This window comes from Arthrobotrys flagrans (genome assembly GCF_004000055.1).
Source record: "Arthrobotrys flagrans strain CBS H-5679 chromosome Unknown unitig_9, whole genome shotgun sequence".
Taxonomy (NCBI): domain Eukaryota; kingdom Fungi; phylum Ascomycota; class Orbiliomycetes; order Orbiliales; family Orbiliaceae; genus Arthrobotrys; species Arthrobotrys flagrans.
The window spans coordinates 1,147,199-1,163,355 of NW_027137551.1; the positions used below are offsets into that span (position 1 = coordinate 1,147,199).

The window sequence follows — 16,157 nt, forward strand, 5'->3', positions numbered from 1 at the left end:
AAAAGAAAATACGGCGAGTGAATTTTAGTACAGCTGATTTTCTTTGTCGAAAAAAAAAAAAAAAAAAAAGAAGGAGAAAAGAAGGAAATGGGCAGCGCTCGGAATGCATTATAGAAAGTGCGAACGCAGATGACAGACGTTCGCTGTAGGAACAGAAACATCAAGGAAAGGAAGAGGTTAAGGGAAACAGTACGATGGCTATGTAAGGGTGTGTATGTATATACGTAAGTTAGAAGTTGCGGGCACGCGATCTGCAAAGATACCAGAAGATAGCTTCCAATCCGCTGTCGAGCCCCGGAGCTAAAATGCAATCATCACCCACTCTTGTATATCGTCATTTAGTATGCTGCGACCCGAAGCATAAAAGATGTATATAGAAAAAGGAAAATGGGGTTGGGCAAGGGGGGTTATATAAAGGACAAGGAAGGGAAGTTTGGGGTAAGGGGGTAAGGGGCACGTGATATCATCCTTCTCCGTACATTTTATCTTTTTCTGCCTTCTCAATTTCATCTTCGAGCACATCAACGAACCTTTTGCTACCGGTCCGGGGGAAGTGCCTGAACTTGTAGGTCTGGGCTAGCTCGATATTGGCGGCAAATTGGCTGTGTTCCCAAACGTTAGTTGTGATTACTCGAAATCTATGGGGTTCAGGTTGATGTATACTCACTCTAGTTTGCCTCGGATCACGTATTTCTGTTTTGACATCTCGTTGGCGAGCTCGGCTTGGTGATTGTCCATTAGGGATTCGTTCGGAACGACGATAATTGCCTTTTGATATCGAAGGGCATCAAGGATGGTGCCAGATCCTGTGGAGATATTCCAGCGGTCAATCAAAGAAATCCGAAATAAAATCGATTGAGTCTCGAAGGTACCATACCGGCGTGACTGATAATCAAATCCGCCTCTTGGATAAGCTCGGTAATCCTGCTGCTCTCCTCATACTCGAATCCCGCGATTGAGATCCCCGTCTCTTTGACTAGTTCTTTCATCTCCGGAGTGAATGCAGCGTCATAGACATCTTTGCCTTTACCGTATTGAATCCTGATTTCGTTATATCCGTGCCCGTTGAGCTGGGCTATGATCTCGGGAACAAGGAGAACCTTGATCAGATTGTCGAAAGCGGTGGTGCCAACCGTAATGAAGACACCCCTTCTTGTTTTCGTGTTCCCTGGACCCATTATCGTTGTTGCAAAAGAGGATAAACTAATCAACTTCTTTCTCTTCGCCCGAGTTTCATGGTCTCTCAAGACCTTGCTCGACAGCTATATTCTTCGCGTCGGGATTGGTTGATCCCTGTAGACGGAGGGTATTGAAGTGAGAATATCTCTTGCGTTGGCACGTGGTATTTTGACATTCCCATTTTCTTGAGGCTCTGCGAAACTCAACACCAAAAAATCTATCCCAGACGACATCCCACCTTTTCGTATCCCCCCACATGATGGCGTGAAAGAGGGCCCACGAACGAAAATCAATTGGACCTCACCCGCATTCCGCCATCATGGCTTTATCATCTCGGAGGGCAGCCGCAGCCCTCCGCCGTACAACGAATAGACAATGTGGCCTACTAATCCCATCCGCTAATCTACCTCCCCGACCAATATACCGTGCCGACAAGCTTGCTAGTTTCCAACAATGTCGCCAGAAATTTACCGATGCCGAACAAGACCAGATTGATTATTTCGACCCCGATGGCAAAATTAATATCAAGAGGGTCAGGAAGCAACTTGAAGAGAGGGATATCGCGCGGAAAAAGCTTGCTGCTAAGGCTGATGGTGTTCCGACTGCTGGTGAACTCCTCAGCTGGCCGGAGTCCCAGGAACAAGACAAGAACGATGAAATGCCCAAGGATCTTGAGAACCTTCCGTTTAAACTTCGTAAAGCTCTTAAACTCAAGCAACTCCCTCGCGAACCAATTACTGCCGAAAACTTGTTTTCCAAACTCCAAATGACAGACAGCGAACTCGATCAGCTAGCGAAAACCGGCCGTTTCCGTGACGATCCAAAGTACAAGTCCCACGGTCTCGTCCCATTCAAACCCGAAGATATAGCGGAAGAGGATCTCGAAGGCATGGCAGACCTCTCAGAGGTCAACAGCTTGATCGGGAACGTTGGTTTCTCAGAGTCCGAAATCATGAGCATCATGCGCGACAAGGACGAACCAGAGAATGAAATAGATTTTATGAAGCGTATCATCGAGGAAACAGAACGGGACATGAAGGAAGATCTTATCCGTCTTCAGAAACACGAAGAGGCAATGCTGCAAGAGGAAATAAAAATGCGTGTGGCCGAGGGAATGTCCGCCGAACAGGCAGAACACGACGCTCGCGCTATCATGCGTCTACCTCAGAAGCGTACCGAAGCTCGTCAAGAACTATCTCGCGATCTTTCAGACGATGCCATCGATGCTACTGATACACTTTGGGACTCCGAGCTCGAGGAGATGGGAGAGAAGGGTTTACGCGCGATGATGAAGAAGATGGATCACGCCGAGGAATTTAGCAGCAGGCCGTTGAGACCGAGCCGGGAGCAGGCAAAGGAAATGTATTTCTTGCCACCATCGAGACGCGAGGACGATGATGATATGGATCCCATGATCTGGAATTGGAACTCGACGGATATGAGCAGTATGGCTCACGACGAGATGGAGGAGCACCGTGAGGCAAGAAAGTACGCAAGGTTAGCAGTATATGATATGCCTAGATTGTCGAGTAGGTTCTCCTTATTTCTTTTCCCCATTGCTCCTAAAGTTGCGGACCGACGCTAATTCTCCTCTACAGAATTCGTGAAGCCGTTCAAAGTGCCAAGTGCGGCCGAAGTTCTACGATTCAGATACACGACACACATGGGTGTCTCGCACCCCACGGACAAGAAAGTGGTTATGGAGTGCTGTCCTGAGGATCTGGGGCTTACCCGTGTGCAAACCGACAAATTGATCAAGCTCTGCGGTGCGCGCTACAACCCGACTACGAAGTTGCTGAAGTTCAGTTGCGAGATGTTCGAGCACCAGCATCAAAACAAGAGGTGGTTGAGCGAGTTGATGGATAAGTTGATTATCGAAGCCAGGGTTCGTAAATCTCGAAAAAGTTCGCTGCAATTCAACGCTAATAGTACGACGATATAGGATGATACGGATACCTTCGAAGACGTCCCTTTCGACTTTAGGCATCATACATTCAAAGCCCAGCCCAGTTTCCCCAAGGAATGGAGAATGACAAAAGAAAAGCTGGAATTAAAGAGATTTAAGGACTGGCAGAAGTATGCGACACCTGGGCAGTGGGAACAGCTGAAGACTTATATCCATTATCAAACCCAAGAGCAGAAGAGACTGGCGCTCGAGGCGGGGGAGAAAAAGGAAAGCGGAGTTGATGTGGCGGCTTTGGAGCATGCGGCCGAAAAAGTCCCTGTTTTGGTGGCTTAAGATATGTTCTTCTGTACATTTCGACCGCCTTGTATATATATTACCCCGTTTGAGGGAAGATTTCTTGCACATATTCTGAGCCATGGAGAAAATATGGGAGAGATGTAAATATTAGAGTAATACATTTGGATTCGTGTCTGGATTTAGTGTGAACATAAGCCGTAGGTAGATTCCAACCGGTGCTTCAATTGGAGGCAACCCCCAAACTAAGCAGTATGTATAGCTTGTGGTCAACAACGGTTTTATCAAAACTAGGGCCTGGGGATCGACCGTTCAGATCTCGTCCATGATTAAGCAAAGACGTCCGGGCTCGATCGCATGCCACAAAGTACGGCAAACAACGTGATAGCTATCTCAAGAAAGAAGAAAAATATGAACTAAAGAGAGTCGACTCCATCTACCAATTTCTAAAATCCCCACCCGACTTCAAATGCTAAAATCTGGAATCAAACGACAGAAACAAATATGTAATGTAGCAGCGGTGTAGTAAGTATGTGCGTCTCAAAAAATGAAGCTCCCCCAAAATTGATCAATGTCTGATACCATGATCAAAATGAATGTATCAATCACCGCACCACAAGATTCGAATGAACGAATGAACGAATCAAACTCCTGTAATCGAAATCAAAAACACCCCTTTCCGATGTATAGACGCTTCACAAAAAAACATCAACAAAAATGCAAGAAAGTAAACGAAAGGAATAACGCCAATGCCACTGTAGTAGAAAAACACCACAAGGGGTTCGGTCACGCTAATTATATAATTACAAAAAGAAGTAGAATATGGAAAAAACACAAAGAAAGACGGAAGGAAGGAAAGGCCAACGAAGCAGGGAGAAAAGGCAGTTGCGAGGACGGGTAGTAGCAAGTCAACCCATACAAGGGATGAGAGACAATATACTAATCCAACCTACGACATAGTCAACAAGCTCATCTGCCTCCTCATAGGACTAGATGCACTTCCATCTCCATCATCGGTGTAGATACCACTATCATCGGTAGTATCAATGTCCCACTCATCCTCCAAATCAAGCTCGGAGTCTCCGGTGCTCTTCACGAAAGCCTTTTGGGCAGCTGCACGCTTGTTCCACTGCAGGGTCCTTTGGATACTATCAATCCACTCCTGCGGGTGGCTGAGCACAGTAGGGAATGGGTACTTGGATGCTGCGATGGTGATGTAGTCACCCTGGCGAAGCTCGAGGCGGGCTCGGCCGTCGAAACTGCACCAAGCCGTGGCGCGAGAGCCTTCTGGAATGTTGACACGGAGGAGCATAGAGTCGCTGAGGATCATGGGACGGAAAGAAAGGGTGTGTGGGCAGATTGGAGTGACAAGGATGGCTGGAATGTCCGGATGGACGAGAGAACCACCGGCGGAGAGGGAGTAAGCGGTAGAGCCGGTCGGCGTCGAGAAGATGCAACCGTCAGCAGCGACAGTGGTGATATGATCATCGTCACCATAGAGCTCCATATGAGAGACGTATGGGGACGGGCCACGGTCGATGACAAGTTCTGGAAGAAGAATGTCAGTTAGCATGCATGTTTCACCAGGTGTGGTTACACAGTATTCGGGTGAAAAATCTTACCATTCAAGACTTCGAACCTCTCACCCTCGATAGGCTCACTTTCACCGGGTTCAGCTCTGAACACCGTACAGGTGAAACGCATTCTCATGCTAACTCTCGTACCATCGTTCAAAACCTTGTCCAGGTGCTTCTTGTAATCCTCAAACTTGAAATTTGTAAGGAAACCAAGAGAGCCTAATGAAAAGCTCAGGATCGGTGGGACGACGGCTTGGAAGAGCCATGAAGTGAAGAGAACGGTTCCATCGCCACCAAGGGTGAGGACTAAATCGAAGGTGTCGGGTGAACTGTAGCACATATCGGGTGTCCAATATTGAAGCTTTCCATCGAGTTCGGGATTCTCCCGGATCAAGCCCTCAGCATCGAACCGTTTGGATACTTTGAGTTTCTTGTCGACGTAGACATTGACGCCGAGAGGTCTGCCATATCGTGGTGTCTTCATGAGCCATAGGGCAACTTCTCGGGTCAAGACGACAAGAGAGTTATCCCGGGCCTTTGTGACAATCATGACGTTCTGGACAGCCGATTTGATTGTTCGTCGGTTCAATTGGCGACTGATTTCCCTGACACTGGTGGCCGTTTTTAGATAGTCGGAATGAGACATATTCATCTCATCTTGATGTGCGATTTCGTCGACGACTCTTTCGACATCAATTACAGGGTCGAATCGCTGATGGTAAAAACATGGTGACTGTAGGGCCATGAACCCTGATCGGCCCCTAGTGTCCAGGCTGAGGTTCGAAGGAGCCCATAGGCCCGGAGACTTTATCCCGGGAGCCGCCATCGGATTAGCTGTTAGCGGACCAGCTTGACGGGCAATGAGAGCTTCGAGAATACGCTGGCGAGGAACTTCGACAGATTTGATACCCTTTCGGTGTTGCAAGAAGGATTTTGAACGAGGAAGGAGAGTTGCTTGGTCGGATTTGGAGGTTTCGTCTGATGTATTATTATTGGTGGAAGTGCTATTGTTAGTGCTGGTGGTGACAGGTGATGCTGAGATTGCCAGGGGATCAACAGGGACCGCTACGACGGTATCTGGAGACGAGGGGTTTGATTTTATATCACCACCAGCCGGCTCAAGATCAAGAGCTCCGCCCGAAGCAGAGCGATTCAAAGTGATCTTAGGGGTGGCCGGGAGAGGAATAGATGTTGGAGAGAGGATGGACTGTGGTGGAACACTTGTATTGTTGGACGATGATTGCTCGTCTGAAGCAGCAAATCTACTAAAAATCGAGCCCGAGGTAGCGGTCGCACCGGCCTGGATAATTTGGAGAGGCACAGCTGGCGGCATCATGGCGGAATTTATTGCAGGGCGCTTGCTGGTGCCTTCTTATAGGAAGAATTTTGGCGATGGGCTGTGAAAGGAGCGTGGGAGCGTGGCCCGTGGAGGAAGGAATGGGTGGGTGTGGTAGGAGGGATGTCTGTGTGTGGGGATGACTGCTGCAGGTTTGCTCAGGCTGGGACCTGGGCTGGGCTTGGAACTACCTTGACGAGCAACTTGTCCCTGCGGTCTTAGACGGAGAAAGCGGAAGATATCAATTCACAATCAACAACCTCTGAGACCAAGTAAGCTTGACTTGACTTGGTTAATGGTCGATCCCGGAAATTCGGCTTCAAACTAAACTCCAAATTAACTCGATTAGAAACAGTCCTCCCTGTAACATGTCATCAAGAGATCGATGATGGTTCATCATGCATTGCAGGCTAACCGGCCGGCAAGCAATTCGGCGTCACGATCATCTCCATTAAAGTCCACAGCCGGCCAAGCAAACGCAAACCTTACATCCAGACCCCTGGACCCGGGTTCGTCTGAAATGCTCTCGGAAGTGCAGGCAGACAGGCTACTGGCACGATCATAGCTATGAATTTGAGGTCCGGCACGGACCAGATGGGGGTTGAGCTGCAGCGGTAGGAGGGTGGACTTACGCAAACAGGCCTTTGAAATATGCAAGCAAAGATCTAAATCGAGAATTACACGGTCGACGACAAGGCAAGAATAGTCGAGCTTATACACTTTTTAGAATAATTCCTTTGTGAGTTACTTCGAAAATGGAATCGAATTTTTAACTAATCAGACCGGCTGAGAACAAACGTTGAGGCGAGCTGAAAGGGCTGAGCTGCTGAGTAGGAGGAAAGCTTGATTTGACAGCTGCAGATGCGAAGGTACCCCAATCACAAGAGCTTTGTCTGTGGGAATAAAAAACAATATATGAAATTCACTGTCAGCTCGCTCGATCATTGCAACCGCAAATGCACCAAAAAAAAAGGCATCCATCGCAAATTATTTTCGATCCATCTGTCTTGACAAATTCCGACACGAGCTTAGGCTAGCGACGGGGAAGAGAGGTAGTGTATATCTCCCACGGAGCTTTATGCAAGGTTGAGCAAAACTCGGGCAAATTCCAGCTGCATGGCTGCCATATATCGGCAGCTGCTTGCAATCGGAATTTTGAATTGCGAGGGTCGACATATACATCTGTGGAGAGCTCACATGCTCTGTAGACATACAGATATACGTCTTAGGTAAAGGGATGCCGCTTACCTCGAAATCAAATAATGCGTCCAAATTCGAATAAGCTTACGATAACTATGATCTAATATACTCTCAAGCCCACTTGATCGATTGAAAGGAATGAGAAAGTGAAGAAAGAGAAAGAAGGAAGATAAAAATAACTGCCAGAGTCAATTCGGTATAACGAAGGAGATAAGGAACTGAAGTCGAATTGAAAACGACAGGAATTGGTATCAACTGAATCGAAGAAGACTAGCTTGCCTGATACTGCACAAGAAGATCCATTGAGGAACTGGGCTTCCTGCCAGTATTTATTGATCACGAACGCCTGACCCGCGACGGCTTTCTCGGAAGGGATACAAGTCTCCAAAGGCAGTTTGATCCCTTATCCAGCTCAGCTTAGGGTATCCTAACGGCTTGTTGTCACCAAAGAAAAAAAAATTCCTTCGCTGCGTCTGCTGCGGATTCAGGTGCTGGTAGCGAACCAGAGATCGAGAATCCTTAGTAGCGGTCCGACCCATACGCTTTCTGTCTCTAACATTTCAAGCAGCACTACGAGAAAGCGACTCCAATCGAAACAAATTGGGGGTACCCCTATAACTCGTGCGGCCGTACAACCTTCTAAGCTGCTACGCCGTACGTGTGTTCCGCATGGATCTGGCGAAAGAAACTTGTTTGCCTGCTCCAAAGAACGCTAAGCAGCCGATTAGGTCTAAATAGGGGCCTGTTTGAAGCCCGTTGGAAACAGGAGCTGCTTCACCCATGAAACTTGTGTTGCTGCGCCCCCAAAACGTTCCCGATGTCAGAAACATTTGGAGGCAGCAAGAACAGGCTCGAGATGCCAGAAGAATTCGTTCGATGAATTGAGAAGGAAGCCTGGGAATAGAGATTGTTCTGTTTTTGGGTCGGGTTAGGGCTCAGGTTTCGATATCGACGTCCTCTCTGGGAAAGTGGGCCGTCTGACAGCCTGGTAAGCACCCCCAAATTCAATCTGCTCTACTCCACCAGTCGCTGCATGCCTACGCGGCCAGCAATCGATTCAATCTCACCAATTTGATATATGTATCTGCAACAGTCTTAGTAATGCCGAATGGAAACAACTTGCTTGCCTCCCCAGCAAGACAATTTCCCAACATTAACGGCATCTTTGGACCCGGCAGGACCCTTATAGGTATTGACGTCTCTGGTCTGGTCTAGAAAACTTAAGGACATGAACATGGGCGACCATGCCATCTGGGCATCGCGGAAATATTCACTCCTTGTGTCACCTGTTGTGCGCGTTCCCGCATAACATATCGACAATAAACCCCCTTAATCGAACCGCTACTTTTGCGACGGCTAGACGGGATTCCGATTATCTATCAAAAATTAATATATAGTAGAAATATATTAGGTGATCCAACTTTGGTGTCTAGAACTACCGCCATACTAGATCCATCGCGAAGCTTAGTCAGATCCAAAGCCTCTAACTGCCTTGGATACCTATCTATCACAAATCTCCCGATCACTCTTCCCGCAATGGTCAGAGCCAAGATTTAGCGAGCTGGTAGCCCACCAATAGCCGTCGGCTGATTATCACTTTCTTCCCAACCGAGATGTTAGCGGCCCACTTCCTGGGAATTTGTGGCAATTGAAAGTACCTGCTCACGCCTGTCATCCCGCTGGCGCAGTCTGGATCGGCACAAGTTCACAAATCGAATGCTTTCGACCCATGCTTCAATTCCAGGCTTTAATTTCATGCAGCTGCGAATTTAGGATAAGGCTACAATACGATATACTCAAGTGGGTTGCAGGCGCGGCATCTACATGGGCGATTTTGATTGGCATTCCTTGCGGCTGCCATACCTTCCCTCCCCGAACGTATAAATACCATCTTCCTCAGAAATCTTTCCCATTTCTTAGCTCTCTTCCCCTCTATCTTGCCCCTAGCAAGACGTCACCTCTGTTACGTTGCCCATCATGATTGTCCAAACGGCTACCGACTTCGTCTTCTCTCATCCCACCGAATCCTTCCTCTCTTGCCTCGTCCTCTACACCGTCTATTCGATCATATGGAACTACAGAAAACCCAAGGTTGTTCATCTAGCAACAGGTGAAACTCCAGTCGCTATAGGTCTCCCAAAAACCTACCCATGGTTCTTTCCTAAGCTTCGATCACGACTCGCGTCGTTCAACAATATTTACGCATGGATGGATGAGGGGTACAACAAGTACAGTAAACGTGGAAAGCCGTTTATGATCTATGCCATTGATGGCGATATGGTCGTGATGCCTCCATCCGTTCTGTCGGAGATCAAGAATTTGCCAGCAAATTTGATGGATATCAGAGCTCTTGAGGTATGTCGTTGCCAGCCGCTACAATGCCACATCGATAAATTCACTAACCCATAATTTAACTCCAGACCCTCGCCGTCCGTTATACACTTGACAACTATGTTGCAACTGATATGTTCCATATCCCTATCATTCGCAAGGATCTTACCGCCAAGCTTGCTTCGGTAACCCCGGCGATTGTCGAGGAACTGGATTTGTCGTTTAAACATTATATACCCAAGCTCGCTACCGAGCCTGACGAGAAGGGATGGCAAATGGTCACGATGTACGACTTGATCCTTAAAGTCGTTGCGAGAACTAGCCACAGAGTGTTCATTGGCGAAGAGTTATGCCGTGAGGAAGAGTACCTTGATGCATCTATTAATTATGCAGTTGGTATCTTTCCCACCAGCATGGCATTGAACTGTTTTCCGAAGTTTCTATGGCCGTAAGCTACCCCTTGCTTCGATCCCCATCTTTGGTCTTATCTTAAAGACCGATTGCTAACACAATATGACGTAGTATCCTCGGTCCAGTTTTCTCCATCCCACTCAAACGTATCCGCCGCAAAGCTCGCAAACACTTGGAACCCGTAATTCTCAAACGCATTGCCCTCGTCAAGCAAGGGGTCCCAGAGTCAGAGCGTCCAAACGACTTGATGCAATGGCTTATCGAAGCCTCTCTCACCCGTGGCGGTGGCTTCGCAACCGTTGACGCTATCACCGGTCGAATTCTCACCGTTGCCTTCGCTGCAATCCACACCACTTCTCTCTCCGGCTGCAACACTCTCTACGACCTCGCGTGGCTCGCTTCCAAGACCCAACCGGGTGAGCAGACACCAAGTGAAATGCTCCGTGAGGAAATCATGCGTGTTTTCCCGCCGCCACACGTGTTTAACAAACGATACATGCAGCGGTTGTATAACATGGATGCTTTCCTCAAGGAGTCTGTTCGTCTTTCGCTTATCGGTGCCATTCACTCCGAGCGTAATGTTACCGCCAAAGGAGGGTATACCACTGCCTGTGGATGGCACCTACCGAAGGGAACACAGTTCACCTTCCCGGCCAAAGCGAAAATGGAAGATGAGGAAGTCTACGAACGCCCAAAGGAGCATGTATTTACAAGGTTTTATAGGGGTGATACCGTCGAGGGCGGTAATGCTTTAGAAGAACAAGAGGAAGTTACGCCACAGAATGAGAAGGAGAGGAAGCTGGATAGGTATATGGTTACCGTCACCGAAGACTATCTTGCTTTCGGACAGGGTATTCATACTTGGTGAGTTGAAATCCGTCTTGGCTCTAAAATGTGTCGTTCTTACTAATTTTCTTTCTAAAAAAAAACTATAGCCCAGGAAGGTTCTTCGCAGCCCTCGAGCTGAGGACCCTTATTTCATGGTGGTTGCTACACTACGACCTCAAGAGTATGGAAGAAAGGCCGCCCAGCTGGAGGTTTGTCTGGTTGGATATCATGAATACGGAGGCTAAGATGCAGATTCGGGCGAGGGACTCGGGATTAAATTGACTTTTAAGATAAATATTTATCTTTTATGCCGTCCTGATGCCTCTCATTATACTCTGATAACTCTAATTTCTACCTACCGGTGCACAACGCGAATTCGAAGAGACCCTTTGGTAGCACAAGAAATTACGCTAGCAACGCTCGTGTAACATTAATCCTCTGGGTATCCCTGTATTATCGAGGAGCTCCGGCCTGTGGCTTGAAGAATAACCTTGCGCGGAGACGTTATGGTTGACCGCTTTCGCCTCTCTGATTTGCCCGGAATGGACGCTTCTCGTATTTTAATCACCACGTTAACGTCCCTGGCGCCGAATATCTTAATCCTTGTTCTCCCACGGCACGCCTAATGTAGGTGTCTTGGACAGATCTATATCAATAGCCTTCACACCACAGTATGTCGTTTTGCTCCCACAAGGCTCTTATATATCAGAGTCGACTTTGTCGCTCGTACATATAACGGCTGCCGACCCGGCCATAGCATAGTCTCTGCCCTCCTTTAGAACATCGGTACGAAGACAATTTCTTCCCTGCATCGTCTAGCTAATATCGTCCGTATATCTACCATCTATGATTCATGGCACTGAAACCTGGTAAGTAAGATAAAGGGATCGGTCAAATAGCCGTAACGTAGGGAATCTAACGAACAGAAGAGAATGATCCTAACGCTCACGTATGAGCCACCGTGTTTCTACGAGTAAGGGCATACAAGGAACTCAAAGATGACCATTGTCGGAGGGCATGGGTATCGAGGCCAGGGATCCGGAGCATCTTGAACATACGTTTCAGAAGAACTGACAAATTCGTAGAACTTAATTAGTAGGGATATGATAGTTCCAATCTGAATGAGAACTGGGGTTTAAAGCAGGACCTTGTACCAGTAGCATTAGGAGATACGTTAGTGAGATATTTCGCTCAAGCACCCCGCCCCGCGCTGGTAGATGCTGACAACACAGTTCTATGTTGTATTTTGTGTTTCGATCCGTTTCGGGACAGGTCGTAGCCTGGCTCGTGCGAACTGAATATTAAAGTACAAATCAAATCACAAGTCGAATTTGAGTAGAAGAAGAAGAGGAGGGGCTTTATCTCGAGCCATACCCCTCGGATATGATCTACACAATATCAGGCATATGTCTAACACCTCGTGGGTCAAATCCAGTGCATTTGCCCGAACGAGCGCTTATTATCAAAACCTAAAGGCTGATCTTCGTTCCCGTGAAGCTTAATATTAATATTATGCACCTCAATATTACCGTTAAACGCACCGATAGAAGATGATGGCATACATCCTAACCTCGGCCTAAAAGCTTGATATCAACCATGGGTTATATAGTATTAACGAGGTGGCTCCGCTATCCAGAATCGGTGTAACCCAGAACGCAAGGTTTGTACGCCGATAAGCCTGGGAAAATGCAGACGGTATTTACATTCACAAATTTGTTGTTGATTGCAGCGACGTTCACTGTGCTGCCGGTTAGAAGGGGGGGAGGAATAGTGCTAGTTACGTTTTTGGGGAGACGGCGGATTTGGCGGGGTGGCCTCGCGGGTAGCCGTTCTTTTTAGCATGGTTGAGTCCTATTTGGACGATTGGTGAGTTTGTGAATTATATCTCATGTTGAAGGTTTGGTGGGATGGGGTGGCTAAGTTTAAGCCAAACGGTATAGAAATGGACCTCCCCTGGTTCTGGACCCCTAATTTTTTTAATAAATTTAGCGAAACCCTATTTTACGCAACTATGCGTTTGATGTTATTCTTCCTTCTGTAACTGCAATATCTAGCTAATTGAGCTTGTTTTTCTTGTAAATTTATTCAAATACTTAGTAAATATAAGGTTGATATAGAACTACCCTGCCATTTCGGTGGACTGCGTATTTATCTCGAAGATGGCCGGCCTGGTTCCTCTATCTCCCGTGTTGTTCGCAATACCTTCTTCATCTTGAAATACAGGTCTGGGTCTTCTTTGCTCCATCTCTCGCCACTCGGGAAAACCACCTTCCTCAGTCTGTTGACACACTGGATCAGCGGTATGTAATAGGGCGTAAAGTAGTCCTCCGCAACCTTGAGAAAAGTCCTTTCAGCAATCACGCCCGTTTTGGACCATGCCAAGTCCTCGGTATCGACGTAATTCCACTTCTCAAACCGTCGTACAACTCTGCCGCTGGCGTTTGGTCCGTCGTAGTGAATACATATCCAGAATAGTACCTAGAAGAACGACTCAAGATCGTGCATGAAAGAGTGCACCTCACCCAAAAGTACACCGGTGGCCATGAACGCCCTCGTGCCAGTCTTTCCTTTCGCTCTAGTGACACCTTCTCGTTCTTCTTTGATAGCAAGGTCAAGATCGATTAAAAATGAAGGCCAGGAAAGATTCCCTTGATCCTCATTAATCATGAGATTATTAATTGAGATGTCTCTGTGAAGGAAGCCGGCTTTGTATAAAGATTCATGTCCTTCAATGCATCCCTCGAGCGCGGCGAGCAGAGCCGCTCGAGAACTTGCCCTGTAGATAGGCTTTCCGTAATCACGAAGAATGACACGCCGATGTACCCGATTCGGCAGCGCACTGTCTATTTCGGTCGAAGGTGCTGAGCAAGATCGCTTACTTGGCGGCGGGGGCGCGCCAATCCGGCTAGCAGACCGCTTCACGCCTGCCGTACTGTTGCTCCGGCCTTTCTGTGAAGGACCTGCCGTACGCGTGCTCGGCGAAAACACCGACTCATCGGGCCCGTAGTTTGTCGCCTCCGTGATATCCAACCCGCCTCGAACATTACCCTGAATATTGTCAACTTCGCCGCGGACACGAACAGTCTCGTGATAATAGTATCGAGCCACGTTGACTACACCTTCGTCTGTTGCCTTACGAAGCAACTCGCCTTCCTCCTCACGCTCCGGATATTGCCATGAATCTTTGATAACAAGCGGCGTCTGCGAGTCTCCCTCGCGATGAGCTTTCCAGCAAGTCGTCGCCCGGCCGGCAATACAACGTGCACGCAGCACTACTTTGTCAATGATGAGTCGCTCTGTGCGATCATTCCGTTTAATCTCGATGTATCGTTCGCTACCTAATGTGACGATGGTTGGATCGAATCCCAGCTGCTCCTCGTCCATGCAGAGAAACCCGAGGATCGTGAACACAAACCGACGTCCGTCTTTATTGATGTCAAATGGCTCGGATGCAATTGCTCCTAAGCGATCAAACTCCCATACCCTCATGAGAGATCCACAAATCGTAAAGCCTAAGACAAAGCGACGAGTGTCTTGGGCTGCGAGAACCTCTCTGGCATATTTCCCCAGATCATACCGTGTCTCTGAAGAATTATCAGCGGCTGGATTGCTCTTTAGCTCTCCTGGAACGAGGATCTGGGACCAGTGGTATTTCGAATCTTTCCTATCGCTAGAGCTATTTACAAAACCGACGCCCATTTTTCGTTGAGCTACGGAACCGTCAATTGGCTTATTTGGATTTGCTAATAGTCTTCGTTGACGTGTCGGAACTGATGTGTGACTCTTTGCAAATGCCGCCAGCTCGTCGATGATGCCTGTGAACCACTTTATCACATTATCCTGGCCCGCGGGTTGAGGCCATGCGCTCCACCCTTCGTCGAAAAGTGGCTTGCTGCCTTTCCTACATTCACTGAAGACGGCCTCGGCCGCTGTCTCGAGACCTGCCACCCCCCCAAAATAAGTCGCGTGGAAATTGCGGAGCCCGACGTAAATAGGGCCAAGCTCCTCCTTAAGCAGGGCGTCTATGTTCTTGTGATGTTCAGAAGTATTCACGATGCTGCTTGTCTTGTGAACCCATGGTGTTTGTGAGGTAGATGCAGGTATCGATCGAGGCGGGGTGGATTCGGTGACGGCGTTGTAGACTTGGTCCCAGATAAGCGTATCGTCGGAACTGTCGGAAAGGGCTGCATTCAAGAGAGGCTGAATACGGCCGGGATCGAAGTCGCCGGAGTTGACAGTGGAAATGAGTCTCCCAAGGTCGCCCAAGAGATTTGTTCCACTGCCACTACAGCGGAGTAAACGCGGGGTTCGAAAGGTTTGCAGTGTTGTGAGAAGATCAAGGGTGAGATTTTGGAGATCCGCATAATAGTCAGAGGAGCACAACTGCAACGACGCTGGACTATCCTACCTTCTTGGTCAAGCTGATCTAACACGTCTGAGGTAAAGAGGATGCCTCTGCTTTCATTGAAAGAGGCGCGGAAGGCATCAAGGCCTTTCCCAATAGGATTTTCTTCAATAATCTTTGACCGGAGTCGATCTTCCATAACAGATAGGGTGTTTTTGAGATGGGACTTTTTGAGATGAGAGTAATGGAAAGAAGTGAAAGTCGCGTATCGTTGGGCCAAAAAAATTTAATTTGCATGTAGTTACGGCTGCGGCGCGCCATAGAGACCCTCGGGCCAAAATTAATTTTCAAATTTACAACACCACACGACACAAACCTTTTTCCCCACCTTGCACTATAGATTATCTCCGCAATTTAATAACGCTTTTATTTATTAATATAAGCCAAGTAGGACGTTAAAAGCCTAAACTAGATTAATATAAAATTATAATTGAAGCCTTATACTATAAAAAAATACTATTATAGTGGAGGTGGTCGCAGTGTTCTGTTGCATTTTTGTTCTTAACGCATCTTGGCATTCTTGTTCTATAAACCATGTTCTTACTATCATTCTTTCTAATTGACTTTCCTTTGTCCATGGAGTTCCCTTTGTCCAACGATTTCCCTTCATCCAACCAATTTCCTTTATTATTCTAAGATCGCATCTTTGTCTTATCATTTATATATATATTATTATTCTTCTTTTCAGTC

At 47.5% G+C, this 16,157-nt stretch overlaps 5 protein-coding genes across 5 annotated transcripts; 2 read left to right on the plus strand and 3 right to left on the minus strand.

Annotated features, from left to right (window-relative positions):
* Nucleotides 1-463: 463 nt before the first annotated feature.
* DFL_005697 (uncharacterized protein) lies at nt 464-1,178 on the minus strand (the record flags this gene model as incomplete). The annotated part of the gene is made up of 3 exons (XM_067634993.1): nt 464-602; nt 668-806; nt 878-1,178. The coding sequence occupies 3 exons, from the start codon at nt 1,176-1,178 to the stop codon at nt 464-466; spliced, it is 579 nt and encodes a 192-aa protein (XP_067489469.1).
* A 320-nt stretch (nt 1,179-1,498) lies between these two features.
* Nucleotides 1,499-3,418, plus strand: DFL_005698 (mitochondrial 37S ribosomal protein mS35; the record flags this gene model as incomplete). Its single annotated transcript, XM_067634994.1, has 3 exons — nt 1,499-2,708; nt 2,778-3,064; nt 3,122-3,418. 3 exons carry the CDS (start codon nt 1,499-1,501, stop codon nt 3,416-3,418), a joined length of 1,794 nt encoding a protein of 597 aa, XP_067489470.1.
* A 910-nt stretch (nt 3,419-4,328) lies between these two features.
* Nucleotides 4,329-6,292, minus strand: DFL_005699 (uncharacterized protein; the record flags this gene model as incomplete). The annotated part of the gene is made up of 2 exons (XM_067634995.1): nt 4,329-4,927; nt 5,002-6,292. The coding sequence occupies 2 exons, from the start codon at nt 6,290-6,292 to the stop codon at nt 4,329-4,331; spliced, it is 1,890 nt and encodes a 629-aa protein (XP_067489471.1).
* A 3,177-nt stretch (nt 6,293-9,469) lies between these two features.
* On the plus strand, nt 9,470-11,344 carry DFL_005700 (uncharacterized protein; the record flags this gene model as incomplete). The annotated part of the gene is made up of 4 exons (XM_067634998.1): nt 9,470-9,847; nt 9,913-10,271; nt 10,346-11,098; nt 11,170-11,344. 4 exons carry the CDS (start codon nt 9,470-9,472, stop codon nt 11,342-11,344), a joined length of 1,665 nt encoding a protein of 554 aa, XP_067489472.1.
* Nucleotides 11,345-13,540: 2,196 nt separating this feature from the next.
* Nucleotides 13,541-15,606, minus strand: DFL_005701 (uncharacterized protein; the record flags this gene model as incomplete). Its single annotated transcript, XM_067634999.1, has 2 exons — nt 13,541-15,347; nt 15,494-15,606. 2 exons carry the CDS (start codon nt 15,604-15,606, stop codon nt 13,541-13,543), a joined length of 1,920 nt encoding a protein of 639 aa, XP_067489473.1.
* Nucleotides 15,607-16,157: the final 551 nt, after the last annotated feature.